The sequence below is a fragment of the Homarus americanus genome, unplaced genomic scaffold (assembly GCF_018991925.1).
Source record: "Homarus americanus isolate GMGI-L3 unplaced genomic scaffold, GMGI_Hamer_2.0 scaffold22250, whole genome shotgun sequence".
NCBI classification, from domain to species: domain Eukaryota; kingdom Metazoa; phylum Arthropoda; class Malacostraca; order Decapoda; family Nephropidae; genus Homarus; species Homarus americanus.
The window spans coordinates 10,870,067-10,893,959 of record NW_024741189.1 but is presented as its reverse complement, the minus strand read 5'-3'; the positions used below and the strand labels follow the sequence as shown (position 1 = coordinate 10,893,959).

Genomic DNA, 23,893 nt, shown 5'->3' with positions numbered 1-23,893 from the left:
AGGTCCAAGAACCGTCGGTGGTAATACACGACAGAGGTCCACCGGAAGAGCCGAGAAATAATACCCTTCCTGGCACCTCACCCATCTCTCTCTCTCTCTCTCTCCTCTCCTCTCTCTCTCTCAGCCCCCTCCCTCCCTCCCTTCCCAAGTCCCCAGCCTACCACCGCCCCTCCCCCATTCTCCAGGAGCAGCCCTCCCTCCCTCCTTCCTCTTTAGCGCTGACCAGTTCAAAGTTGAAACTGAGAGACGCAGTGGTGGTGGTGGGACGCTCCCGAGTGGTTGGTTTATCCCGTGGCTCGAGCACAACACTTAACACTTGGGACTTATACGCAGGACCTCCTTCTTCTGCGTGCAGGTAGGAGAGATAGTGTGCCTCTTGTGTTATTCCTCAGTGTCTTCACTTTATGATCCCACAATATTTGGTGTTTATTGACGATTACTGTGTGGACTCTGTCTGCGGGTGAGAACATGTTGGTCGGATATATTTACCGTGTGTGTGTGTGACAACGTATACGTCGAGGTGATCACTACTTGTTGCTCTCCAACAATAAACGTTTAAAGTGTAGCACACGTCTAGTGTCTGATGTTCCTTGACCACCGACACAAGATTATTTCCAACGTTTGCGTCATGTTGGAAGAGGTTCGTCCGGCGACTGTTGGAGGCGCTCAACCGCAGTGTTCGCAGTCAACAAACGGAACTAATGTTGCTTACTTTTATTACCCCGTGAAAATGTCAAGCGTAACGTTGGCCAGCGTGTATGGCAGCCTCACCAACTTCCTCGACCACCCGGAAAAATATTGTGCAACGCAAAATTCCCAACATCCTATGAGTAAGTCTTTTAGGGACGCTTTAACCAACACCTCCGATAACTGGGCATTTAGAGTAAAGGTCTAATATAAAGTTATAGTGTGAAATTAACTTAGTCCATCGTAATAAAAACAAAACACGTGAGGTTTTGATGGAGGTGATGGTGGTGGTGGCGACCCTGAACTAGCCCGTGGTGTAGCAGGGACCAACGCATCCAATCAGCGGCGGTATTTACTTACTTCCTGTTTAACATGATTGACCATTGCCACAGTATTAACACTCCACACGTTCCTTAATTAAATCACGCACACTGTACGCTGGTAAGGGAAGGTGCTGCTGCTGCTGGTAGAGAGAGAAGACTAGTGTGTGTGTGTGTGTGTGTTGATAAGTTGGTTGTTGTATCCTGACAAGTATGAGAAATCACGGACGTTGAAGGTTGTGTATGTGTGGTCCAACACTGACAACAAGGGGCTGGGGTATGCTGACTAGCTATTTACTTTCCGTGCTTCTACTGCCTTCACACGTGTATACATTTTCCACACGTGTACACATTTTCCACACACACACACACACACACACGTTTATTCCCCCACTCATACAGGCTATCCACACATACATACACTCTTCCTCCCCCTGACACATAGCTCCCCTCACACATACACAGTCTCCCCAACACACACACACACACACACACACACACGCACGCACGCACACCCATTGCATAATTTTTTTCTAGAACGGTTAATTTCGCAAACAGGACGTCGGCAGCTGGTCAAATACACACACTCGCTTAACTAACATCTACCACACTACACCAACGTGACTAAGAAGTTAAACCACTCCTTTAACACCTAACCTACGTCATGTTACCCTAATGAAAGAGAGAGAATAAACACTGTGACTATGACTTCTCACCTCATAAGATCAACTACAGGGTCATGTCGATGGTTTTAATGTTGACATGATGTTTAAAGTGTTGGGGAGGGCACCATAGACATGCCATAAACACCACCATCTTTATACCCAAACAGCACCTTACTCACCTATGTACGGCCTGACATAACCCCTTAAGATGATAGGAGAAAAATCAAGCACCTTGGGGTAAAAAAAATGATATACGAGAGTTGAATTTTTTTTTAAAGTTACTCCCAATATCTTCCCCCCCCCCCTCCCTCCCCTAGTGTGTGTGTGTATGTGTGTGCGCGCGCGTCTAGTTACTTCCCTCACCTGGCGGCTTTGATGGTGGTGGAGGTGGTAGATGTAGGGGAGGGTGAGGTAGGGGGGGGGGAGGAGGCTAGCAACGCTGGGATGGTCGGCCACGCACCACCACCCACCTCCCTCACTATATCATCCGTGTGTTTGTTTCTTTACATGAATACATATTTTCTCTCTCTCTCCTGAATCAATGTAAACCTGTCTGAAGATTGTACTAAATAATTATCTATCTATCTATCCATCCTGTCATAAGATATATTCACTAGTCGGTATTTTGAGTTGAGAGTCAAATATGTAAATCCTCCATGTTATTTTACTTAATAAGGACATAAGAATGGAGGAAGCTTCAGTGGGCTTATTGGTCCATACTGGGCAGTTCCATTTACACCCAACCCCTATTGCTCATATATCCATCCAACCTAATACTGTCCTTATCACTAATATAACTCGCAGGTGTTATATATTTTCTCTCAACCAAATTATAGGTTTACGTTGATGCGCTGTAAAAAAAAAAAATGTTGCCGGAAGTCTGTTTGTATACAATCCATGAGTAGTGTGGGTATGTTATGGAAGTATGATAGTAGTGTGGGTGTGTTATGGAAGTATGATAGTAGTGTGGGTGTGTTATGGAAGTATGATAGTAGTGTGGGTATGTTATGGAAGTATGATAGTAGTGTGGGTGTGTTATGGAAGTATGATAGTAGTGTGGGTGTGTTATGGAGGTATGATAGTAGTGTGGGTGTGTTATGGAAGTATGATAGTATTGTGGGTGTGTTATGGAAGTATGATAGTAGTGTGGGTGTGTTATGGAAGTATGATAGTAGTGTGGGTGTGTTTGGGTATAGTATAGCAGTATGACGGGATGGGTATAAAATTGGGTAGATTATATTATATTGGGTTATACTATATGATAAACTTGTGGTATTTAATAACATTGTAATGGTAAAAATACAAATATAAATTCATACCGGTAATAATTATAGAAATACTACAACTAATAATAATAGCAAAACCTACTTTCAAGAATACTGTATCGACAAACGTTCAAGACAGTATGAAGGAATAGGACTATCTATCTTAATGACGTAACGATAACTTCAGATGCTGTAGATGAGAGAGTAACAAGAATTTGGTTCAGTGGATATTAGGAAGTGGTTAAAATGCCATGCCACGGGGTCAAAGGTAGGTAGGTGGGTGTGTGTGTAATATTTTTTTTTGTAGAATTCACGATAGGTACAGCCTCGTTCCTCTTGTCAGGTGAACAATAAAGAAAACCAAATATTGGATCACCTGAAGATATCACCCCCAGCTTATTACCCCTGGAGATTCACACACCCCCAGGTTGCGTAAGGGTGGTTAATCTTGAGGTGAAATAACCTAGGGGTGTCTTATCTTCAGGTGAGGTAGAGGTCAGCTAGTCAGGCAAGGTGGAGGAAGTGATATATGACATACAGAGTCAGCTTGAGGGGTCAACCTAGGTCAGCGTGGGAGGTGAGGGTAGTAGGTCAGCTTGGGCGGCGGGAGGAGGGAGGGAGGGAGGGAGGGAGGGCCGGAGCGGAGCATGCATGGTAAGGGCTGAGAATGATCCCTTCTTCCCACTCTCTCGATGAGTTTTTTTTTCCCTCCCTGCTGGCCGGGGGTCGCGAAATGGAAGGTGTTGGCTGGCTTCAGGTGGTGTTTAATGGCCGTCTGTCTTGCCAAGGTGATGGATTGCGTTTTTTTTGTGATGGTAATTTGATTGTGGTCAGAGTTCTGTCTGTTCTCCCAGTTTCACACTATACTTTTTCCCCCACAAAAGTTTATGGGGTAACTAAATCAATCTGATTCTCATTTTTTTTCTAATTTTGGGGCAAAGTAAACAGTTAAGGTTATTTCATTGTGGGGCTCAAGTGTGGTTCCCGTAGCTGTTGTTCACGGATACGCCGCCCCAATAATAACCCGGACCATCCACGTAGCAACTTTGCGTATCCCGAATTGTATAGCGGTAATTCGAGAGGACCGCCCTCTCTCTCTCTCCCCCTTCAGACGTAAATGACCGGGTTGTATGGCGACGCTCTCACGGCCCCTTTCACTCAATCCCTAAAAATCGCACACAGTTGTCAACCTAGTTTATGGCGTGAGTCGAATGGCAGATATTGTTTTCAACCAATTGTTGGAAAGCTATAAAAATGGCTGGTGGTGGTGGACTTGTGCTAGGGAGATGGGCTATCTCTACTTCCCGCCCTCGCTTTATGACGCGCCCACCACCACCACCCTGTGACGTACACACACACACACCAGCCTCGCTAGGCCTACACACACACACACACACACACACACACACACCATTTACGGAAACATGCACCAGATATTTGGTGAGTCTTGTTTATTTTTCCCCAAAAGTCGTGGTTTGGATTTAATGTTTCGTCAGCGAGCCTTACCTAACTGTACGGTAGTTCAGTGTTGTGAGACGTGCAGGGAAACATTTAGTAGAAGCTGGGAAAAAACACCTCTTTTAAGGTTGAATTACCAACATGAAGTTTATAATTGGTCGTCTCGGTTAAGGGAAGACGAGTCAATCTCAATAAATTGTTCCGAGAAAATGTACGTTTGTCCGGGAGCATAATGGCCTAACCGTCTCTTGAAAAATCTTGACCTCTTTCTCTTATTTTCCCGCCGTTTTCTTTAAAATTAATTACAATCGAAGAGCAGCGGCCGACTACAACAGTTTCTCGTCCGGGAGGCCAACCTACACTTCTCCCATATCCCAGTGAACAAAAAAATGTATGAAATAATCCATATATAGGTGTTAAATGGCACCCCGGGACGTAGGAATGCCGGTGATTAGAGAGATGTCCATTATAAATTATGCCCGGCTGAGTTACTACACAAAATTCCATCTTTGTCGGTCTTAGATGTCCAGCTAATAAATACATTTTAAGACGAGCCCGGAGTTACAAAATGTGGGGTATAGGTTGTTATTTATTTTCTCGGCCGCCCGCCACCCCATTTTCGCTCTTGTGTCCGGAGGCTCGAGGGGTCATATGGAGTGATCGATGCATCTCGAGGCACCTTCTGCCAATAACAGGGCGATGTTGCCATATTTCACCTTAACGTCCCATGTTTCAGACGGCTCTGCACTGGGAAAAATGCGGAAATAACTCCCATATCCAGAGGGGAAACGTAGTCGCGTATTTGGCATTGATATCATTTGATAAATTTGCGGTGTGTAAGCATATTGATCTCCTCCAGCGTCTTGAGACACCAATGTCTACTGAAGCCATTTTTTAGGATGGCTCTCACTGACGAGTTGCCGATGTCTGTATTTCCTCTGATTGTAACTTTCATTCCGGCGTCACAAAAAGCTGCAAGCGGGTAAATAAACAGACAATGTGGTGTAAGTTTACTTCACACACAAACTCTTCACAGACACACGCCAGGAGGAAAAACGTGGGCGTTGTTACTATGCTAGAGCTGGCGACGTGTGGCATCTGCTCTCGTCCAAACCACGTGACTGAATTCGGAACCTTCTTACAGTGACCAAGGAATCAACTCAGCCGATGCCATTATAATGCCCCTTCACGAATCATGCCCATAACCCACTTCCTCGCAGGTAATTACCATGTCGGGGAAAAACTAGTTTTAATTCAGCTGCTGGCGGTCATTGATCGCTGAGGTTTTAACCATCCATCAGTGTTTTACGATGTAAACCAGTTTGGCGATGCTTGTGATATATCCCTCTTTCCTTGTTACGGTAAAGATTTATTGATATCAGTAGGGTGGGTCCTGACTCACTCACTGGTATACGGAGTCAGCAAGGTTAAACACTGTGTATCAGCGAGGCACCACAGATCAGTGTAGTGTGTATAGTTACGTTGATTAAATATGTCAGTTTTGAGAGATAGGAAGGAGGCTTGCCATTCCCAGCCTTCCCATCACCCCCGAGGGCACCACTGTAAAAAAACCTGGGCTAACCTTGACTGACACAAACACTTCAAAACTCTAATTACTGCAGATTCTGATTCTAGCCTTTAAGCCCGCAATTATGTAAGTATCCTGTTATTATGACCCCATATATTATAACGTACTTATATGGGCCATTATAACGTGCTGGACGTGAGGTGTAAGTTTAATATATTTTGTATACTTTTTGTATTGTTCAGTAGTGTATAGTGACGTTCCATCAGTCACTAACACGTGTGGTAAGTACTTAATGTGAGGCTGTTTGTAAAATATGATGTGTCGGGAGTGATCTTTGTAGCTAGAGATATATTTTTATTCAGTAAAATGTTAATTACAAGTTCACATTGGTTCAGCAGGTACTAGGACAGTGCAGGTATACAAATAATGGTAAATAGTACTTAGTTTAGACTAAGTTAGTAGGACAAGCATGGCAGGGATGTGTTTTTATTAAAGTAGTGATGTTGACGTAAATAGTGACGGCGTGTTTCTCCCCGTGCAGGTCAGGTGTCCTTGGAGAGGCGGGCCGCCAGCTTAGGCCGCCTCACAGAAAACGGTGGTGCTCAGTGCTGGGCCGTGAGCGCGCCAAAACGGAGGCAGCGCCCGCGGAGAGCGCACGTGTGTCGCTTGGTTCTCCAGTTGGTCTTCACCCTCTCTTAGACACGTGCAGTCGCCAGGTCCTTAGTGATGATCCGGCCAAGAGCAGTACGAGGCCGGGTCCCCGTGGGGCGTAGCTAGCCATGGCGAGCGGGTCGCACCATTGCAAGGACTGCGGCTTGTACTTCGAGAGCGCGCGGTCCCTCGAAGTGCATCTTCAGTATCATAAGGAGAATTTGATGAACATGTGGATGGGCAGTGATGAACGTGGGCGTGAGGGTGGTGCGCTAGCACCCTCACCTGTGCAAGGTGATTTGACGCCCTTGGGAGTGAGCAGCAGTGAGGGGGGTTTAGTGAGTAGTTCAGTGCAGAGTGTTAACGCAGGAGTCAGTTCGAGCTCCTTCACCGTGCCATCACCAATGCAATATGAATACAAGATGTCTCCAGGTCTTCAGTCTCCACAGGGGGGAGTGGTGCCTCAGGGCCCTCCCTCAGGACACGCACTCTCAGTAGGCTTTCCTCAGCAGTCGCCTGGAGGCTTCTACCCGGACTTTGGACAGCAGCACCATCACCAGCCTCAACAACCCCAGCAGTTCGGTGGGTACCAGATAGGAGGCTTCCTCAATGGCAACTTCGATGATGGGTTCTACGGGCGTGGGACCAACACAGCCCCGAGGTTTCACCCGTACATGGGTCGATCTCCGGCGCCCACGCCCTCGCCAGGCAACCCTCACAACGACATCAAGGAGGAGATGCCGTCAGCCGACACACCTGAGATCCTCGACTTGGATTCGCAGAAGGTGTTAGGCAGTAGTGGCGTTCCACAACAACAACCACAGCCGGCGGGGTCGTTGCCGCCCATGTGGCGACCCCACGAACAGTTTCCTTCCACGAGCGGCCTGACCATGGGTGGTCTCCCACTGCAGCAGCCAGGCTTCCCGGGACCTCCAGCCCCGCCCCAACACATCCCAGGTTTGGGTGGTGGCAGCTCCTACCTCTCGGGAGGTGGGGGCAGCATGGGCGGCTACCACCCACAGGGGATGACTAACCCCCCGCAGGCCATGAGCAGCCCCACCAGTATGTTTGGGGCTCCTCCGCCATCGCCGCGAGAGACTGCGCCACCTTCAGAGTTCGCCTCTAACGTCAAAAGGCCGAAGAGCTTCAAGTGTGAAGACTGCAATAAGTGGTTCACGAGTCACGGCCACCTCAAGCGGCACTACAACACAACGCTACACAAAAACATGACGAAGTTGAACGGTAACAGCGCCTCTCGCTCAACGCCGGACCCCACCAGGCCGCCCATACTCTCCCCAGGCGCCAAGAGCATCGGCGAGGCTTCCAACCTCTCCAGCCAGGACGAGGAAAGCAACCTGTCTGCCACAGACGCCCTGGAGACACCGCCACCACCGCCCATGCAGCAGCCTCCGCCAGCATACAACCCGCCACCCACATCCTTGTCAGGGTACCAGCCCCCAGGGGTGCCAGGGCCCTCACAAGGGCTCCATGCAGCACCACAGTTCAGCCAGGCACCTCACTTTTTAGGGGGTGAGCAGCCTCCAACGGCACCCACGCTATACCATGGCCACTTCAGTACCAACCCGACGGGGTTTGGTAGCCAGCCTCCAGCTTCCATGGGAGGTGGACCCCCTTTTTACCCCGGCAGCGGGAACAACAATTTTGGTGGTTATCAGACGCAGGGGGGCCACCAGGGCCCGGGGTTTCATTCAATGAATGATTTCCCCGGGCAAAGCCTGGATGGCTTCAGTAGTTTCAAACTTGACAATGATCGTGGAGCGAGCGTCCTGTCCCGCTCCCCAGAGCCCGCGGGCGGTGACACAGGCTCGGAGGCCTCCATGGATTCTAGCGAGTCCGGCGGCACCACCAGCAGCATCACCACCGAAGGCTCCTTCAGGTGTCAGGACTGTGGTAAGATGTTCAACCGCATGTGTTACTTGACGCAGCACCGTACCACCTACCACGAAGGCGAGAAGCCCTTCAAATGTGGCACTTGCGGTAAACGTTTCCCCGATGAGCTTACGTTCAGTGACCACCAGAGCAAGCACGCGGGGGAAAAGCCCTATAAGTGTGAGGTCTGCCCCAAACAGTTCAACCATAAGACAGACCTGCGCCGCCACATGTGCCTCCACACGGGCGAAAAACCCTTCACGTGTGAGCAGTGCGGGAAAGGGTTTATCCGTAAGGACCACATGCTCAAGCACTTCCAGACACACCGTAAGAAAGCAATGGCCGCCGCTGCCTCCGGCCCCCCTTCCCACCCCCCTGGGCCGCCTATGAACCACGGTCCCCCAGGTTTCCCGGGCCACCACCCGGGCCACCGCCCAGGTGTCCCGCACGGAGCCATGGCACACCCGGGCCATGGCCCACCTGGCCATCCGGGCCACCCTCCACACGTGGTGGCTCCTCCAGTTTACTGATGATGGCCAAACTGTGGCCCCGGAGTGGGCGGCGTGTACCCCTGTGGGTGACCTGGCCGCACACGCCCGCGCCCGTCTTCCGCCGGTGCTGAGTTCCTGTGGCCGCCACGCCCCGCATCTACCTCACGCGGCTTCCGCCGCCCTGTGATACCGCGCCAACATTCCATGCCGCGGGCGGCCGCCCCTGTGCCATACTGACCCCGCCGCCCACCCGGGTGGTTAGGGTCGCCCCGGCCCGGCCCCGTGCCTCGCGTTCCGTGCCTGAGGCGTCCGTTACCTCGCATCATGTCCTCATCTTACTATGAAACACACCCGCTCAGAGGCTCGTGGTCCAGTGTGCAGGGAAGTGATGATACCTGTATCAGTATTGTTGTGGCCGCCGCCCGGGTGACCCCTCACCTCCTACCCCTCTCCTGCCACCTGCTGCTTGACCTCCCTCACCCCACGTGTCTCCCTCCCCTCCATCTGCTTGCTCCACTTGTCTCGCCACTCTCATCTCTCACATCACCTTTACCTGTGTCCCGTTTTCTGCAGCCTCTCCCTCCCTTCCACCCATTCCCCGCGACCTCCCCCCCCTCTGACCTGGCGGTGGTCCCGCCTCACCTTGTCCGCCGGGGTCAGGTGTGACCCCCACCACCGCCCTGCCCACAGAGATTGAAGCGTGTGGGGGTGGCGTGAAGAGGCCTGGTGGTGGGAAGTGACGGTGAGAAGTGATGGTGGTGGTGGAGCGCCACAAGTGATGGTTGTGGTGCAACGCCACTATACCCGGGCGTCAACAGCAGCAGCACCTACCAGCTAAACGGCTACACATAACAATACCTCAGAATACTCGGTATACCTCAGCGTGTGTCAAAACTTATGCACAAAACCTAACAGGGTTAGTCTTATGCAAGTGATAATATGCTATTTGGTGTTATGGTGGCGTTGTGACAGTGAGTGATCACGGTGTAACGGTTCAGCTGCCTCTGTCTGTCTGTCTGTCGACCAGATTGTGTGGCCATTTTGGCTCTTATTATTTTTACATGACTAGCGGTCTAAACACCTTGGTGTCTGTCTGTTAACACACCAAGAAACACGCACTTCCCCCCCCCCATAATTTTTTATTTTAATGTTTAAAATTATTCTATTTTATGAATTCAAATTGTTCATCAAAAGTTATAATTGTACTTAGACTGGCCTCCTGGCCCAGCGGGTCAGCAGGCGAGCCTAACATAGTGGTCTACCTCATTGGCCTGAAATTAATGAAAGACACTGATGCTATTCGACTTCCTCCCCTTAGTTGTCTCCTGAGGTTGTATTCAAGTTGATTTATGTTATGGATACCGAGGGGCACCTTGTATATCAGTATCGTTAATGTTATAATAATGAAACTCAAATCTAGACCTTAGTGATATTGAATTTAGACATTAATAATGCCATTTGTGTTACGGATTTTAGAATTCTTTTTAAGAATAAAGACTAGTTTTTGTAAAGGCCTTTTAGCTTAACCTTACCATCATGTGTGGCTGTGTCTCCTCCACTCCTCAACAATGGACATCACGATATCTGAAGAAAACAAATAATTGTTATATTTGCATCTAAAGTAAACATGTTCATTGTTATGTAACAACTCATGATTACTGATAAATTGTCACCAAGACTATTGTACACAAGCTTTTAATTATCTCAACAACAAACACTTGTTATTACTTATGATTTTTGTTATAACCACTGGACAATATAACTGATCTCAAAAATACATTAAAAGACTTGATTCTTATTGACATTTTTATTAACTATTCTATGATTAAAAAAATATATGATAATTATGAAGAAATATGAGCAAACTGCTGGTTATGGTGAATGAAAGTAAAAAAAAAAATAAGCCCATGGAAGCACATGACAGCCCTCCTGTACTTGATGCAGGTGAGACACTTGTTGCATGGAGACGCGCCTGAGTGGAACAAAACACCTTCAATAAAGAACAGCAAATAAATTCTAAACTTTAGGTTCATATATAACCATTAAGAGTTTACATAACCATACATCATCGCTAACACTACACATTTTTTTTGGATATACACCATTTTCAGGATCTATAAACTATCAATAGTTATATACTGTTAGACCTTTGTACTGAATTACAACAATGTAAACACACTAACTAAACTATTACGTAAATACACATTCTTATTTTTGTAGAATCTAAAATACATAACTTTATTTTATATTTTTAATTTTTACTTTTTGCTATTTTTAGTGATACCGGTGTAATATGAATCAATTTTGATATTTAGACGTTTTTAAATGTCTTACTGTTTCATAAATTTTGTTCTTTAAACACATTTCTTGCCTTTAAACTTTTATCAATTTCTTGATTGAGTATTTATTAATTTTCATTTTTAACAATCTTTATTTTTAATTTGTTGCCATATCTTATATTTTTTTAACAAAGTTTTTCTTTTAATATTTAAACTTTTTAATACAATTTTCATTGGATTAAATTAGTTGACCTTTTTAACATTTTATTTTAACATCTAGAGAGAAAGTTTGTTGCCTTGTATTACCAAAGAAATTCCTTCAATCATGATACTACTGCGCCGCGTGTATGTGTGTATGGCAATGATTGAAACTTCATACATATAGACATGTACACACACACACACATACCAACAACATCAGTAGCAGTGACAATACAAAGAACAGCAACTGAGAGTGAGATCATAAAATCAAGTTAGAGAGTTCATATAACAGTAAGTCGTGCCTGAGAGGTAAATGTTCCTCCTGCCACATTAGGCTAGGTCACGGGCTTAGCAACACCATGACTCATAACTGTGTCAACACTGGTCACCATCATTACGTTGTCACTTTCAATTACACTACCTCCTCACCCAGTATTAGCCTTGAGTAACACGAAATACACACCAAGTAATGCAAATTCCACCGCTCTTCAGTAGTACGTATACGCACCATTATAACTTCCGCCTCAAAAACGGCCTCGATGTAAACAACAGCTTGGACGGTGTTCTACATATTTACGATTTTTACTACAAGTTCTCTCGCACACTACATAAATGAAACCTTAAATTGCATTACTATCCCTGTTTGTGTTGTACTAGTTTCTCCTGAACATACACGAATTATATTTTTACAGCTCCGGTACATAACCTGAACACAATGGAGTAAATCTAGTATTATCTGCTATATAACCTGACTACGCAGAAGTATATTTAACATTACTGTATTTTTTACTCCATAACCTGAATACAATGGATTATATTTAATCTTCTCTATTTTAACACCCTGATCATTAATATAAATATCCTTATATCAGGGTCAAGGTATGAGCCACATATTTACATAATATAATCTGTTGATGTTTGACTACGTTATGACTGGCAACTTACATCCTAATAATCTGTTTATCTCTTTCGTTGTGTCTTTCTGTCTGTCTCAAAGTCAGCCTGTCTTTCTCTTTTAAAGTTCAATTTAATATCCCGAGACATTTTAAGTGTCTCAACAATGTGAAGAAAGGTTTCTAAACACAGCAACTTCTGTATTTCCGTAGACAAACACCATAGAGAGATTCCTAAACATTGAATATTATATAACCATATCTTTGTAAATAACATGGAGATCCCTAAACGCAGGAAAATCTGTATCAATCTTATAAAACACAGAAAGATCCCAGACCTTTGCAAATTCTGTAACAATCCCACTAAACTCAGCGGGTTATGTTAATGTGGTGTGTGGGAGAGGGGGGGGTGGGGTACAAGTCAAGGGCTGGGATTCTCCAAGATTGTTACGTTAATTTTTCCCCGTAACTCTACATGACTCACCAGTTAAGCATCTAGTTAGGACAGAATCCCACGGGAGGAACTTCGACGCTATGTTTGGCTAAACTATATCGCTCTCCCTTCAGTGAATCGGTTAAAATGCGACCTCGAAGTTACGAGGAAATACAACTTATGAATCTCTGAGAAACCATGCACAGAGGAGGAGTGTTGGTTGGTGGAGAGGGAGGAGGCACCCCTAGTCGTGACTCGGGGTGCGGCAAGCGAGCATGATGTAGCCAGCCACCACGAGGTTGTGTTGTCATCCTGAAGGTATGTTTGTTGTCCCAGTCTCAAGGAAAACCCACCCCCCAAACACCTGACCCATATCCCTGTAATCGTTATTCGTATTTCAGATTTCTGTTATCATTATCCAAATTGTTTTCTATCAGTCAGATATCTGCTATAATTATTCAGATTAACTGCTACCATTACACACATCCCTGCTGTAATTATTCATATTCCTGATATCATTATTCATATTCCTGTTATCATTATTCATATTCCTGTTATCGCTATCCAGATTTCTGCTATCATTCCACTTCCTGCTATAATTATCAAGATTCTTGCTATCGTTGTGCAAATCCCTAATATTATTAAAAATATCAAGTTCCTGATTTGATTTAGAAAAAATAAAATATCTATCCTCGTTTACTACAAACACATTTCAAGTAAATAATAATAATAACTCTAAAATAATAATAATAATAATAATAATAATAATAATAATAATAATAAGAAGAAGAAGAATCAAAAGAATCAGTTGACCTTCCCAGAAGTCTTGTTGACGATTCTCCGTCTAAAATATTACTACTCGTGTAAGTGATTTACATACTTTAAAGTACTTAAATTTTTATAAGAGCCACTTGAGTAAGGTGAGTAGACAATAATACATTCTAATGATTAAACAAAGATATAATGTATCTCATTTTAAGTGAACTTGAACGCAAGAATAAAATCCTACTTGAGGTGAATTCGAACTCGGGAGAAACAACAGACATTTTGTTAAAGTGAAGACTAAGCGTGAGATTATAAACAGCTGAGCCCTGGCGTGCCTTAAATAGGTGTTGGCTATTTATCGTGGCGTGGCGGCGGGCTGAGCAACACGTTGGCTCCCTGGGCCACCAGTCTCACAGATTCGTACGTTATATTTTGCTCGCTAACTGTTGGTATAAGATCATATCTAGTTACTGTAATCCCAGTTCAAAGTGGACGGCTATTTTTGTGTGTTTTTGTAGCTCTGTCATGTATTCATTTATCATCTTAATCATTAATGCTGAAAAGGAAACGTACGGATATAATTATTTTGGAATGTTTATACGGCCAGTATACAAAGAGGCTTTAGTAAATATATTCACTTTCAGGCATAAACTCAATGTCATGTAAACGCACAGCCGTATCCACAAATATATACGTAACCACAGGCATAAATTTTAATATAAACAAATACCTGTACTATTGGAATCAGCTAATGGCCAGCCTGCTACCGTAAATGTCCTCTACAACAGCCTCATCCAGCATCACAAGGAATGCACATATACAATCAAAAGTGGTCTAACCTAACCCCACCCCCCTTCCAATTCCTATCGAAACACACGTCACTATCATGCCACGACTATTCCCTGCAATATTTTATTTATACTTCATCATCATCCACCTTTTCATTCCTCGCATTTGTTGTTTATGATATTCCTTGTTCCCTTACATCTTCCCATCCACCTACATCTTACACCTTTCCGAGTGTAGGACATTCACTCAGCTTTTTTCACGACTAATATATGTATCTTTTAATCTTTCTTATCTAGAGTGCAAGCCTAGCCTAAATATACCACTTGTCAGTTCCTTCATCTTGTGTATCTCTCCTAGTTCATCACACGATTTATATAGAAAATCCTGTGGCACAAAAAAAAAGTCAATATTAATCCATCATTCACTTTACTCTATGACCCTGATGAAGAGGGGCCATGAGGAGAACGGTGAAGTCTGCCGTCTGAGAACGTGCTAACAGTAAGTATTAACGCTCCAGACAAGTGTTATTAAAAAGAGAAAACGATCAAGTCTACCTGTTGCTGCTACTACTACTACTACTACTACTACTACTACTACTACTAATAATAATAATAATAATAATAATAAAACACCTTTCAAGAATATAAAGCCAATCCTAACCACAAGAAAAAACAGAAAATGATCACTCAATAAACTGCAGGAAACACGACAGGTAACAGGCACATATTCCCCACTAGTACGGTATAATCCAGGCCAAGACCTTTCTGGTAGTAAGACATAAATCTCAGTGGACAAGCTCTTGCATAAATAAAGTGATAATGCAGGCATAAAAACCCTGGTGGCAGTGGGAGCGAGGAGTCATCAGTAACGCGGAGCAGCGGCCGGGACACACTACTGAGGTTCAAGGTTCCAATTGATTTTGGGACTTGTTCCTGTGTGGGGTCTCCTGGACCCTCCCAGCTGCTTTAAGGCGTGGGGCGCCTCTTGTTGCTGCCAGGCGAGGTAAGGAATTCTTCCTCTTTCCTCCTTAACCTTCTACATGAGTTTAAGGTTCTTTTCTTGCTCTACCAGATAAAATTATTTCCTTTTCTCTTTTGCTGAGTGAGTTCCATCAGGAATTCTTGGAATTAAATTGCTAGTAATTCTTAAGCTTGGAATCTTTTCTTTCGACTGCTAAATTAGTAAGTTTTTTAAAATAAGACTTCTTCCTTCTTATCATACTAAATAAATTAATTAACTGTTCTTACCCAAGCAGGAGAAAATTTACCATTAAGTGATTTTGATCTGCCATAGGTGAATTAAAAGCCTAGTACGTATTCAAGCGGCGGGGCGTTTATGTCACCAGAAACTCCTACTTGTTATCTTATCTCCTAAATTATTTCTCCCCTTTCCTTTCTCATGCTTGTGATATAGCCTCTTACACTCTTTACTCTGTTTTTTTTTACCGTAACAGGTGACATAAATACTGGTTTCTCTTGCTTACCTTCGCCTTGTGGTGTACGTAGAAGTCTTCCTTCCTCTTGCACTTCCATCACTCGAGTGTTTGCTCACTTTAACACCAATTATTTTCTTCCCTTTACCTTTTATGGCTTAATTGTATTACCACGAACTTTTTTTTTCTTTTTACTCCGTTCAAGGGGGTGCAAAAACCTGAGAAGATAGTCCAATTAAGCTAAGAGTAAAATTCATGGCAGGAGCACATGATTTTCGCAATGTTTACACTACCTATCGACGCTTCGTGCTGATGGGATTAAAATATTGGAACAAGTTTATGCTCACATTGGATATCGAGACCATATATGATGTATTTATGGATTATGCAGCAATAATAAGTTTATTATAATTTTAATAGTGATAAACGGGCTTTGTCGTTCGTTGTTAATGGAATTTACGGTTGAGTGGTCATATTGTCAGTTAGGCCAGTCACGAGGGAGGGTTCGGAGGGTGTGAAATTATCCCCCTTTTTGGCTGGTCAGAGATGCTTTTTTTTACACTGTTCTATGGGGACTTGGTCGACTTTTGTCTAATAATCTAACCGGAAAGGGACTCTGGCAGCGCTGAAACGGCTCCCAAGCTCACCTGTGACACTTGTGCACGAGTATAACAGCTGTTGATGTCTGTGCATCCCTCCTCTCGTAAGTATCTTGTTTGTAAAATTACCCTTATTATCACTATATTTCTTATCTCACATTCTATGAGGATATACAGTTTACAGCATAATGTAAGTGAAATTTATGTGTGGATATCAGAGATTTGAGTGTTTACTTACCCAGTTCCTAATGAAAATAATCCGTGTTGAATTGACTGAGGTAATTTATATTGTCTGTATATATCCAGTTTTAAACGACCTTTGCACACCTTGGCCTTATGATATGGTGCGTGAGTCTTTATTAGAATTTTGGTGTAAGTAAATCAGATGAGAATTTGGTTATAAATAAATGCGAACAGTAGCGGCACCAACCATTTGTCAGCTGATGTATGATGCTACCGGAGACGCCATGTCAAAAGTGACCCAGAGGTGGCGTAAAATGTATTGTGTGGTCGGTCCCTCACAAATCACAACAGTTGAATTTAGTGAATTATATGAACATAAGAACATAAGAATGGAGGAAACTGCAGCGGGCCAATTGGCCCATACTGGGCAGTCCCGTTTACACCCAACCCCTATTGCTCATATGAGCATCCAACCTATGTTTGAAGCTATTCAGCGTATTCGAGTTAATGATGATATTTGGTAACATCTCCTAAACTGAGTACTTTACATTTGTCCACGTTGAATTTCATCTGCCATATTAACAAGGTGCTCCATAGTCAAATGAACATTAATAAGTGACAAAATGGTACCAGATTTGACTAGGTGTACTATATGAAGTATTCATAAACATGTAAGCTATCCTTCCCGTGCCACTTGACTAGACTATATATAGTTCGCAACACTAAATTTAGCCTGACACCGGCATAATGCCTTTAACATTTTATGGATAGCTCTCACTTGAATTAAATGAAATCAGTGTTGTCTCTTTGTAGACTTATTTTTTACTATCGTTAAATAATGTTGGTAGGAAGTATTAAAAAGCTGAACTCATCTATGTATTGAAAACGTAATTTAGATTATTACGACATAGTTTTAGAACTTCTAAAATCGCTGTGGGTCTGGTGGCCTACCAGTCCCACAGACACGGCCCAGGCGGCTCCCAGACCGCGGCTAGGGCCTGGCTTTTTGAGACCACCTTTTACAGAGTCGGGCTTGGAGGTTATGGGGTTGGATATAAGGTAATCAAATGAAGAGTAACAATTGTAATAATAATTACAATAACGGAAGTTCCTTTGTCTTTGCCGGGGTACAACGATAATAATAATAATACTACTACTACTACTACTAATAATAATAATAATAATAATAATAATAATCAGAGCACATGAAAAAGGAACAAAGAATACTACGATTTATATATACTGTACTGTACTGTATATATTTATGAAGCTCTGTCAATAACCACTACTACTTCTACTACTAAAAGGACTTACGGATACTAACAGAAAGTTTTACGAGTATATCATAATTTTTAATAGTTGTTGAACTTCTGTATTACTAACCTTGCTACGCTGTTAAAGACCTTCGTTGTTGAATCACAGTAATAACAAGAAAAGGGGACCCTGAAGAATAATGATAGTAATAACTCGGCATTAAATATCTAATGCATATTTAAACGAATAAATAAGTTATAACCGTAGTGAACACTCAGCTAACACTACAGTATGTACAGTATACCTGAACTAGGTTACAACATTTCACAGTTCTTTTGGCTTCTCTTCTGTAGTGACAATATAACTGTTCAATTATGCACAAAAATAAATTCTTAATTAAATGTTCAACTTTAAGAGGAATAAAAACTATTAATACGTGGATTAAATCAACAAACCGCAGGTAAACAACCGCGTGGAGAGGGAAAGAGGAGGGGAGGAGGAAGAAAGGTGAAGAAGGGATAGAGAGAAGAAAGGGAGGGTGAGAGGGAAGAAAGGGAGATAGAGAAAGGGAGGGAGGGACGGGTACCACTGAAAATATACTCCCGCACATCGGAGGATGAACTTGACGGGTTTTCCCATGTGTCATGGCGATAATCCCGCCTCTTATGGCCAACTCACGGCGGCTCGGCGTCAACACTGCAACTTCCCTATTTACAATAACACATATCATTGGAAAAATATAAATGAATCGATGCAATAAGATTTGCAGAAAAAATTAAATATTCGTTTAAATCATTAAGGTGTTTGATAATGGCTATTTCTTGCCATTGTTGAGAGATCTTATTCATCTAAATATCTATATATTTATATATGTATTTGTTCATTTATGTATCTGCTTGGCTATTTGTATATCTACGTATCTATGTATCAATCTACGTATCTACTTATGTATATCAATCTATTTATCTGTCTATCGCAACAATGGTTTTAAATTAGGCAAATTTAGATTTAGGCGCGAATTAGGTAAACATTGGTTTGGAAATAGAGTAGTGGATGAGTGGAACAAGTTACCAAACATCATCATTAACTCGAATACGCTGGATAGCTTTAAGCATTGGTTGGATGGATATATGACCAATAGGGGTTGGGTGTAAATGGGACTGCCCAGTGTGGGCCAATAGACCCGCTGCAGTTTCCTCCATTCTTGTGTTCTTATGTATTCATCCATCTGTTTATCTATCCCGCCATTGTTTTAAGTACTTCATCGACCAGCATCTTATAGTACCGTTCACTAAGTCTTAGAGTTTCTACACCCAAAAACTTAAAACTGTTAACTCGTTCTTGGTGGATGTGATTTTTACTGTCCGAAATAACTTCTTCTTGTAGTTTTGTTGATGTTATCTGTTTAGGGAAAGATTATGAACGGAGAAAGAAGACAAAATAAAAGACAAAGCGGATTAGAAGTACTAAGATAGAGAGAAGAAACTTGGTTGCGTGTACCAATGCCATTTCCACTCACCATAAGACTTGGCTTGCATAGTCAGCAATGAGGCGAGGACCCCCCCTCCCACCTCACACACACACACACACACACACACACACATCAGTTCCTCTTTCTGGAGGCGAGAGAGTGTGGGAAAGAGAGCGTGAGAGAAAGAGCTTGAAAGACAGAAAGAGAGCTTCAGAGAGACAGAAAGAGAGCGTCAGAGAGAGATAGATAAAGGAAAAGAAACACAAGACCTGCCAGCCCAGATTAAGACGGGACAAGGGAAACTGAGCCAAAACACGACGACTCGAACTGACTCATCCTACCTCCTGAACTTGTGAGAGAAGGAAGACCCAGCCTGCCATGGGTCGTTGGCTGGGGTGGTCGTACCGTACTGTTTTAAGGAGACGACCACAAAAGCATTATTCTCGTATTAACTTATGAGGTAGTTAACGGGAGGATGTCTAAAACCTGTCGTTATGGTGGTTAAAGTTAGGTAATTTTAAGTTAGGCTAGGTTGGATAAGGTTAGGTTAGGTTAGGTTTGGGTATTTAAGTAATTAGAATATAGAAAAACACACACACACACATACAAGAGACTCAGTGGCAGCTAGTAGTATCAGGGAAGGGCGTAAACAAACAAAAACAATGACAAAAACAAGAAGGGAGGGGCAGTCTTTACCTCTCATGAAAGTTAAGTTGCGATGTGTTACACAGTTAATGTAAAAAGATAACACCCACCCGCCCTGGTCTAGCTCCCCCCCCCCACCCCCTCCCTTCACCCACCCTGATTCCAGATACCCTCTCTTTTCCCTCCAATCCTCCCTTTACCCTTCCTTCTCTCCCTTCCTTCACCCACCTTAGTCAAGCTACCTCCCTCCCTGGACCTATGTAATCATTCTCAATGATTCATATGTTAAGTTTCCTTTCATAAAAAAAAAAGAATGATTCACAAAGATTCGAGGTTCTTTTGTACGTGATTGTGTTCTTCAGGCGAGGGCAATCAGGTCAGGCAATCAGATGTGTGCAATCAGAGCCATCACTTCAGCGGCTGGCAATCAGTTGTGGCGAATCAGGGATTGTCAATGAAGACTGGCGAATCAGGGGTTTTCATTGAGGACTGGCGAATCAGGGGTTGACAATCAGTGATGGGCAATCAGGGGTTGGTTCTTGCCCAGTAAACTTAGAGGGCAATGGAGTGGTCAGCGAGGTGAGCTATTAAACGGTGGTTTAAGTCGTAACCTTTCTTAAAGTGGACTCTCTCTCTCTCTTTTTGTCTGTCTGTCTCTCTGTCTCTCCGTTTGCCTGTCTGTCTCTTTGTCTCGTTTTCCGTCTGTCTGTCTTTCTCTCTCTCAAGTATTACCACTTTCTTTCTCACTACACGGATAACAAAAGTTGCATCTATGTCCACATTAGAGAGCGAGAGAGAGAGAGAGAGAGAGAGATGTCATCTTTCCAACACACTTGAATTTTCATACATGTTTAAGTTCAGATGTTTAAAGTTGGCCTAACACACTGTTACACGTTTTCCTTACACACACACACACACACACAGGTTAGAAGAAAAAAATATCGTGTCACTTTTGAAGACCTAATGTTATAACAACTAAGTTGTACATAAACGACACAGATATAGACGTAAACAGCAACATAAGTAAATTTGCTGATGGCACTAAAATAGGGCGTGCAATTAAGTCTAACGAGGACTCTGCTAAACTACAGGAAGATCTAAACAAATTTTCAATGGTCTGAAAAATGGCAGATGGAATTTAATGTGGACAAATATAAAGTACTTAGTCTAGGAGATTTAAACAGAGTGTTAGTTACAAGACTAGCGAGGTTATCCTAAAATTATATCTTGCGCTTGTGAGACCTCACTTGGATTATACAGTTCAGTTCTGGTCACCGTACTACAGAATGGATATACAATCTAGAGAAAGAATTCAGAGGAGAATGACAAGAGTAATCCCTGGCATAAGGAACCTTCAGTACAGATACAGGTTAAAGCATCTTAATTTACACTCCTTCGATAGACGTAGAGTGAGGGGCGATATGATCGAGGTGTATAAATGGAGGTGACCGGATAAAACCCCAACGGACAAAACCCCAGTCTCATATATAAAACATAAAATAAAACACTTTTATGTTTAGGTTAGGTTAGTGTTGATAAATGACAACCCCGTTGGGGTTTTGTCATGGAACCATAAATGGCAGTCAGGGCTAAACAAACGTGGTATAACAAAGGTATTCAAACTATCCAACCAGGAGCGAACTCGTAGCAAGGGTTTTAAAATAGAGAAATTTAGATTTAGGCGCGAATTAGGTAAACATTGGTTTGGAAATAGAGTAGTGGATGACTGGAACAAGTTACCAAACATCATCATTAACTCGAATACGCTGAATAGCTACAAACATAGGTTGGATGCTTATATGAGCAATATGGGTTGGGGGTAAATGGAACTGCCCAGTGTGGGTCAATTGGCCCGTTGCAGTTTCCTCTATTTCTATTTTCTTATGTTGTTGTAATAAAGGGAACCCTGAAGATTAGCCTCCACCTTATATCACCCGATAGACACCCAAGCACTACCTGGGGAAGTAAGGTTAGGTTAGAGGAGGATGGATTAAATTAGGTTAGGATAAATTTGACTAGGTTAGGTTAAGATAGGATAGTTTGGGTTAAGCTAGTCTAGGTGCTAATATTAAGTTGTGTTAGATAAAATTAGGCTATGTTAGGTGAGATTAGATGAGATTAAGTTAGGTTAGATTAGGTTAGGTTATAAATACAAACTAACACCGTGTAATGCAGAATTGGGGAGGAGGGAGGGAGGGAGTCGCCCACTCAAGACACTTTACTGTAGCTATGAGGGTTTGAGAGAGTATTAAGGATATTATTGCTTCTTAAACCACCGTTATCTGCCTTTAGCTGACATTAAACATTTACTGAGTAGAATTAATGTACATTCAACCACCACCCTCTATGAGTTAGTTTACTCTCGTTACTTTCACCTTAAGAATAATCACCCTTAACTAACCTAATCTAACGTAACTCCTCCAGAATATAATGCTAATCTAAGTTAATGTTAACCTGAACTAGCCTAACGCTAATCTAGAAGTGTAAGTAATAAGAGTGCGGAGGTCATATTGCAACTATATCTCGCGCTAGTCAGGCCGCACCTCGATTATGCTGTTCAGTTCTGGTGCCCTTATTATGGAATGGATATTGATTCACTAGAGTCGGTGCAGCGAAGAAGGACGAAAATGATTCCGGGACTTAGAAACCTTCCATATCAGGATAGGTTAAAGAAAGTAAACTTGCATTCCCTAAAAAGACGAAGAGTGCGGGGAGATATGATAGAAGTATTTAAGTGGGTGAAAGGAATCAACAAAGGGGATATAGATAAAGTTCTTGTAATATCCGAGCAGGATAGGACTCGGAGCAACGGATTTAAGTTGGGTTTAGGAGGGAGATAGGAAGGAACTGGTTCACAAATAGGGTGGTGGACGAGTGGAACAAGCTTAGCAACGCTGTAGTAAGTGCTGGGACGCTGGAAAGTTTTAAAAGGAGGCGAGATAGATTTATGGATGATAGAGAGTGGTTGTAACTCTCGACAGGAGCTGCCGTGCACAGGCCAACCGGCCTATTGTAGACTCCTTATTTTCTTATGTTCTTATGAAATACTAACCTAAGATGAGGCTAACCTGACCAAACTCCCATAGGTAGTGTAAGCTAAGTTTAATCATCAGGTGAAATAAGTTGTGGGGGGGGGGGGGCTAAACATATGTATTTCATCCCCTGTTCTCACATATTCAACACTTATCACCTCTTCTTCCTTTGGTAATTCTCTGTGGAAGAACGTCATACAGGCACTGTCAATAAAGCAAATGTTCGGACGATCTTGCGCCTGTGAGATCTCACTTGGATTACTCAGTTCAGTTCTGGTCACCGTACTATAGAATGGTTATAGAATCCCTAGAAAGAATTCAGAAGAGAATGAGAATAATCCCGGGCATTAGGAACCTTGAGTACAGAGACAGCACGTTGAGTGAGGGGCGATATGATCGAGGTGTATAAATGGAAGTCAGGGCTAAACAAATGTGACATTACAAAGGTACTCAAACTATCCATCCAGGAGCGAACTCGTAGCAATGGTGTTAAATTAAACAAATTTGGATTTAGGCGCCTGAGAGGTAAAAATTGGTTTGGAAATAGAGTAGTGGATGAATGGAACAAGTTATCAAACATCATCATTAACTCGAATACGCTGGATAGCTTCAAACATAGGTTGGACGGATGAATGTGTGGAAAGATGGCACAGGAGAAAATGGCAAAAGGAAAATATGGCACCGGATATAAAGGCATAATCATAAGACTAGGAAAAAATGACAAATTTTTTATTGACATGTTTTCGCAAAAATTTTATGACCTAACCTAACCAAACTAACTGGGATTGCCCAGTTTGGGCCAATAGGCCGGCTGCAGTTTCCTCCATTCTTATGTTCTTATGATCTGTAACTTTATAGTCATGTAACACGCTGTCTTATAATTCTCAAAGACGTTCATTTTCACGGATCACCTGAAGTTGAATATAGGACGTTTGGGCCCCGATCCCCGGACGTTTGGGCCA

The 23,893-nt window shown here is 43.1% G+C and overlaps 1 protein-coding gene across 1 annotated transcript; it reads left to right on the top strand.

Moving 5' to 3' along the window:
* Nucleotides 1–244: 244 nt before the first annotated feature.
* LOC121875694 (protein glass-like) lies at nt 245–9,564 on the top strand. Its single transcript, XM_042380324.1, has 2 exons — nt 245–355; nt 6,465–9,564. Exon 2 carries the CDS (start codon nt 6,703–6,705, stop codon nt 8,992–8,994), a length of 2,292 nt encoding a protein of 763 aa, XP_042236258.1. The 5' UTR covers nt 245–355; nt 6,465–6,702; the 3' UTR covers nt 8,995–9,564.
* The last annotated feature ends 14,329 nt before the right edge of the window (nt 9,565–23,893 follow it).

What these genes read in the sequence shown, in the direction of transcription:
- LOC121875694 (XM_042380324.1), top strand. Translation starts at nt 6,703, where the DNA reads ATGGCGAGCGGGTCGCACCATTGCAAGGACTGCGGCTTGTACTTCGAG.